Source organism: Pseudoliparis swirei, chromosome 5 (assembly GCF_029220125.1).
Source record: "Pseudoliparis swirei isolate HS2019 ecotype Mariana Trench chromosome 5, NWPU_hadal_v1, whole genome shotgun sequence".
Classification (NCBI taxonomy): Eukaryota; Metazoa; Chordata; class Actinopteri; order Perciformes; family Liparidae; genus Pseudoliparis; species Pseudoliparis swirei.
In genome coordinates, this window is record NC_079392.1 from 25,734,144 (window position 1) to 25,740,482 (window position 6,339).

Genomic DNA, 6,339 nt, shown 5'->3' on the forward strand with positions numbered 1-6,339 from the left:
TCTCAGAGCTCTAACGGATCAGAACCAGAACTCAGGCTGTCAAGTCCTCTGGTTTTTATATTTTCTGGTTTTTATCTGCATTCATTTTCCATCAGGCATGCCACGGACACCTAACCAGCTGCAGATTTTTATTATTATTATTTACTACGTAAATTCTCTCCTATACATATATAACAAGGAGAGAACATTATTCTCTATTATTATTATTATATATAAAATGAGGAGAGAATATATGAATATATATATAAAATAAGGAGAAAATATAAACATATATAATAATGAGAGACTATATATTTATATAAAATAAAAATAGAATATATATAATAAGGAGATACTATATATATATAATAAGGAGAGAACATATATAAGGAGAATATATTTATATAATAAGTTAAAAAAATACATATAAAATAAGGATAGAATATATATATTTTTTAAATTTGTATTTATATATATATGAATAATGAGATCATTTAGGTTGTAAACAGTGGTGTAGTGGGCGTTGGACGCGGGGGTACGCCGTACCCCCACTTATTTGGAGCATGATTTTTTTTTTTTTTTTTTAATAGTCTAATAAATATAAAAATCATTGCCAGTGTTATCAGTTGCAAGTGTGTATGTGTTGTCATAATGACAACATAATACATTTCACAGTAATTATAATAAAAAATAAAAAATATTTCTATTATGATTCGTCATCACGCTCGTGATGCAAAAAGCAGACGGCGCTGCGCCAGAGTCCTGCAAAAACAGCGATTCCGGGTGGTATTTTTTCAACAAAAACGTTTCGGGATTATGAAACCAAATAAATGCACGATTGTTGCATAACAATATGATAACGTTCCGTTTTTAATAACTCACGTTTTTGGGAGGGGCGGATGACCATCTAATTATTAATATATATGTGTCTACATACTGTACGTGAATATAATTAAATGGAATGAACGGCATAATTTATGCCTGGCCTGGTGGCGCTCTTTCAGCATCTGGACAGCTCCTCAAACTTTGATGTGATGACAGTGTCAATGTCACTGACACACCCCCAGCTCGCGATCCCGCCGCGTTCTTTGCACGACTTCTTTTCTAAAAAGAATTTAATTCAGAAGAAGAAAGAGGCTAGCAGCACCGAAGCAGCTACAAGTGAAGCTGCTACTACATCACCAGAAGAGCCGCCTGAAGACGTGGATAATGCTAGCAACGTTAACTGCGCTAGCAACGTTCCCCTGGCTAGCTCTAGCTCAAGCTCACCTTTCCCAGATATATGGACGGAGGAGATGTGGCGGAGGAAAGAAGACGCATACCCATGGATAGATTGCAAAGCTGGAAAACTGGGCTGCAAAGTGTGTACATCAATTTCGGATTTATCCGTTTTCAAAACACAAGGATCAAGATTGGCGGATGAATGGCGTTCCTACACCGTCACTTACAGTGGAAAAGACAAGAGCGGAATGTTAACGTCCCTCAGAAAAAAAATCATCAAACACAAAGAATCAAATGGACACACCACTGCGCAGCGGATTCAAGAGAACGCCAAAAAGGAGACACTTGAGAAGGTCTGTGACAACATGAATGCATCAAAGCTGAAAGCTACATGTGCTGTATTCCGGTCTGCTTATTACTTGGCACAGAACGACAGACCATTTTTGGACAACTATGGTTTACTGGAGTTGCAACACGAAAATGGGGTTGACATAGGCATCGGTTTGCACTCCAGGTACAGTGCATCACAGATAGTGGACCATATAAGTTCAGAGATGCGTAAAAAAGCATGCCAAAGAATCCAAGCTATCGAAGGTAAAGTTTCGATTCTTATAGATGAGTCAACGAGTCTGGGATGCAAAACGACCTTGATTGTCTACCTCAAATGTGAAACGGACAAGAGCTGTGAACCACATTTTATGTTTCTGGATTTGATCGAACTTCCAGACCAGAGAGCCGACACAATCATGCAGCACTTGCTGAAATGCCTCCAAGGACATGGCTTCGATGACGCTTACTTGAAGAAGCATTTAATTTCATTTGCAAGTGATGGAGCGAGCGTGATGTTGGGACGGAAAGCAGGTGTAGCCAAACAGCTTTCGGAACTGTACCCCAATATAATCACCTGGCATTGCCTGAACCATCGTTTAGAGCTGGCTGTGGGGGACACGGTGTCTGACGTGAGTGGTGTGAATCATTTCCAGGCATTTATGGACAAGTTATACACTTTGTACAGCAGATCACCCCTAAACCAGAGAGAGCTGGCTGAGTGTGCTGCTGATTTGCATAAACAAATAGGAAAAATAGGCCGTGTGTTGAGCACGAGATGGGTGGCCAGCTCCTATCGCACAGTATCCGCTGTTTGGAATAACTTCGAGTCACTATGTGCACACTTTAGCTTTGCGAAGACAGATGAGAAACGATCAGCAAACGATCGAAAGCTGTATGAAGGTCTGTTAAAGCGGCTGACTTCAAAGCAGTTCCTTTTAGATTTAGCGCTCATGTGTGATACACTGAATGAGTTAGCCCTGTTGTCAGAATGTTTGCAAAAGCGCACGACATCAGTAGCCTACGCCGACAAACTGATCCACCGGAGCATTCGTTTTATCAATGGACTGGGGGAGCGACCTGGGACCAAGGTCCTTGCAGCTGAAAATGCCATATCAGAAGGCAGATTGGGCACAGTTGTGCTCACAGACAACTCCGAAATCGTCACCATCAATCGTCAACAATTTCTCCGGAGTCTAAGCAACAACCTTAGCCATAGAATGTTCACTACTGCATCATCTCGTGGAGCAGCCTCGCAGGCCCAGTCGGACACAGACTATGTTCACTTGCTCGCTCAACTGAAAGTCCTGGAACGCGACAACTGGCCACCAGCTCAGACCATGCCGCCTGGCTACGGAGAGGTGCAAGTGAGTGAACTGTGCCAACGATTCAGGCTGCCGACTGTAAGTGCAATAAATGCATTCCGAGACTTTGTGGAGAGCACTGTAGACGATGCTACACCTGCCGAGCTCAGGCCCTTGATGAACTGCACTAGACTGATACCATGCAGCACGGCAGAATGTGAAAGGGGATTCAGCCAGATGAATCTGATCATCACCCCAACAGGTTGCTGGTTGAACGGGTATCCACCTTGATGTTCATAAAGCTACATGGTCCACCTCTGACCCAGTGGGATCCGACAGGATATGTAACAACTTGGCTGAGACGACATCGCTCAGCTGAAGACAAGAGGTCACGACAGGCTGCAGCCGAATCTGGCAAGGATCCAGACCCACTGTGGCGTTTCCTCTGAATGATTTCAACGGTGAGTAACACGGATTTTTTGCAGCAACTAAAGTAGGACTAGGCATACCGGTGGTTTCTGTAGACCTGTCTGCCCGTTTTGTGATTGCACTGCACGCGTGCGCACTTATGTGGCATTGTTTGGGATGACCTAATTAAAATAGCGTCCCCCCAGTAAAAAAATCCCCACTACACCACTGGTTGTAAATAATCACAGTGAGTTCATCGAGTTGTGATTTTACGTCGTGTGAGATCTTCATCCCACTCTGTCAGGTGAACCACTGAGTGCATTAATTGAACACTCGTGCTAACTTATAAACACACACACACACACACAAAGCGTGTGCACGTTACCCAGATGTTGTGTTTCATTTCTCCGACTGCCCTTATCTCTCTCTCTCTCTCTCGTCTGGCCACAGAACGGGGAACATTATCTGAAGATGTTTGTCAGAACAAACGAGCTCCACATGGCATCTGGATCCAATCTGAATCAAACTGTGTTTGTTGGCGCGCCGAGAGGGAATCAAACCGCCGGGCTGATTGATTATTAATAGACCCGCTCATCTGGTTCCTGCTGGACCCAGCAGGGCCCAGCAGGAACCAGATGAGCCCAGCAGGAACCAGCAGGAACCAGATGAGCCCAGCAGGAACTAGATGAGCCCAGCAGGGACCAGCAGGAACCAGCAGGACCCAGCAGGAACCAGATGAGCCCAGCAGGAACCAGCAGGAACCAGATGAGCCCAGCAGGGACCAGCAGGAACCAGCAGGACCCAGCAGGAACCAGATGAGCCCAGCAGGAACCAGCAGGAACCAGATGAGCCCAGCAGGGACCAGCAGGAACCAGCAGGACCCAGCAGGAACCAGCACGAACCAGATGAGCCCAGCAGGGACCAGCAGGAACCAGCAGGAACCAGATGAGCCCAGATGAGCCCAGATGAGCCCAGCAGGGGCCCAAGAGGGGCCCTGTTTGAGAAGTGTTATGGACCGATGACTGAAGTTGGCTCAGCGACCGAGAACACAAACAAATAAATAACAGCAAATAATAAGTTCTCACGCAATACATCAGCACCCACCCCCCCCCCCCCCCCCCCATCCCTCAAACTCACTCTTGATGCAGTAATGAAGGCTCACCTAATCCAACACAGATTGAGCAACGTGACATTCTTAATAACTTGTATTTGTGTTACACTGTGTGTGTGTGTGTGTGCATGTGTGTATATGTGTGTGTGTGTGTGTGTGTGTGCACATGTGTGTGTGTGTGTGTGTGTGTTCACTCTATCTTGACCCTAAATGTTATTTAATTCAAAACATTCAAACATCATCATTTCAGGGCGCAAATATGGATCCAATGAAACCCGACGCTTCAATCCCAAAGGTAGGACCTTCATCGGTGTGTCACACACGCACACACTCACACACACACACACACACTCACACACTCACACACACACAGATCGGTGGAGACCTCCCGGTGACCAGACGCTCTCGGCCCTCTTGTTGCCGTTAGTGCAGCCAATCAGACGGAGGCTTGATTCTCGTGACGAGTCTCCGGTGAACTCTTCTCTGATTGGCTCCCTGACCGGCTGAGATGATGCAATCAGCAGCGCTCCACAGGGGGTCCCTCACCCAGGGATTACACAACGTGATCTGGTTATTCATTTGTTTTAATCTCCAACAACAAAACATGATGAGTCATGTTTTACTTTATCAGCTGTAATCATGGAGGGGGGGGGGGGCTTTTAAAGGAGTAAAAGGGGAGGGTGATGAAACATTAAGACAAATGAAATGAGAGAGTGAGGGAGTGATCGTGAGGTGAAGGACAAGACAGATTCCCAGGAAATAAAGATACAGGCAATAGTGGAGAGAGGAGGAGGGGGGGGGAGGAAGAGGAGGAGGAGGAGGAATCTAAACCACATGCCGGCTGAGGCTCCGTATTGTTCCCGACTCAAAGCAGCTGTCCGCTCTCGGCTTCTCCATCAAAATAAACATTTCTCTCGACGGCCTGCTGGTGGTTAGACGAGCCTCACACACACACACCTGAAGGAATACATACGTCCACACACCCGCACACGTAGCCGTGTGTTTGTTCCCTCGCCGTCGCCTCCTGGCTCGAGGTCAAAGCATTCTGGGTCCATGACTTCACGGCCCTCCATGATGAATCACACATTTGGGTTTGTCAGCGTCTTTAAATCGTCGTCGATGAACCCAGAAAAACAAACCTTGTGGTTTTCTTTATGAATTTGAGGAACGCCATATGATATAAAAGTCCTCACACACACAGGGAAGCCGTAACGCGTTGTGAAGCCCTCGTCGGCTCGCTGCGTGACGCTGACGTATCGTTAGAGATTCAGAGTGACGCGCCGCCTCGTGTCCCTGAGCTCCGGCTGCAGCGACGGATTTACTTCTCTACGGAACACATGTTCATTTGATGCTTTGTTATTATGGGATTATTGATTGATTGATGAAGAGTTAGTATGAGATGAGAGGTTCATCCCCCAAAACATGCTGACAGGGAGGAAAGGAGAAATATTACATATGTATGTATTTTTCATGTATAATATATTATTTAATATATATAATATAATTAATTCTAAAATAATGAATATAATAATATTAATATATATATTCATATTATTACATATTATATATAGATATATTTATATAGATATATTAATATGTATCAATAGTAATATACTGTATATATATTAATATTAATATATATCACTATATATATATATTACTATTTCTATATATATATATTAATAGTAATATATATGTACACATATACAGTTGTATATATAGATATATATATTAATAGTAATATATATATATATATAAATGTATATTAATATATATATTAATATATATATTTTATTTATATATATATATATGTATGTATATCTATATAAATGAATATATATATATATTGTAATATATATATATGTTAATTGTGTCTTACTTTTTGAGATATTTCATTCTGGACCGACAGACTAACAATTGCAATCTTTAAAAAAAATTTAAAGTAAATATATAGTTAAATAATAGTTAAATATCATCTCAATAAATGAC

The 6,339-nt window shown here is 43.0% G+C and overlaps 1 protein-coding gene across 1 annotated transcript; it reads left to right on the forward strand.

Annotated features, from left to right (window-relative positions):
• The first annotated feature begins 579 nt into the window (after nt 1-579).
• On the forward strand, nt 580-3,888 carry LOC130194451 (E3 SUMO-protein ligase KIAA1586-like). The gene is made up of 2 exons (XM_056415512.1): nt 580-3,292; nt 3,690-3,888. The coding sequence occupies exon 1, from the start codon at nt 957-959 to the stop codon at nt 3,120-3,122; it is 2,166 nt and encodes a 721-aa protein (XP_056271487.1). The 5' UTR covers nt 580-956; the 3' UTR covers nt 3,123-3,292; nt 3,690-3,888.
• Nucleotides 3,889-6,339: the final 2,451 nt, after the last annotated feature.

Bases quoted from the DNA above. Each gene is read 5' to 3' on its own strand.
- LOC130194451 (XM_056415512.1), top strand. From the start codon at position 957: ATGCCTGGCCTGGTGGCGCTCTTTCAGCATCTGGACAGCTCCTCAAAC.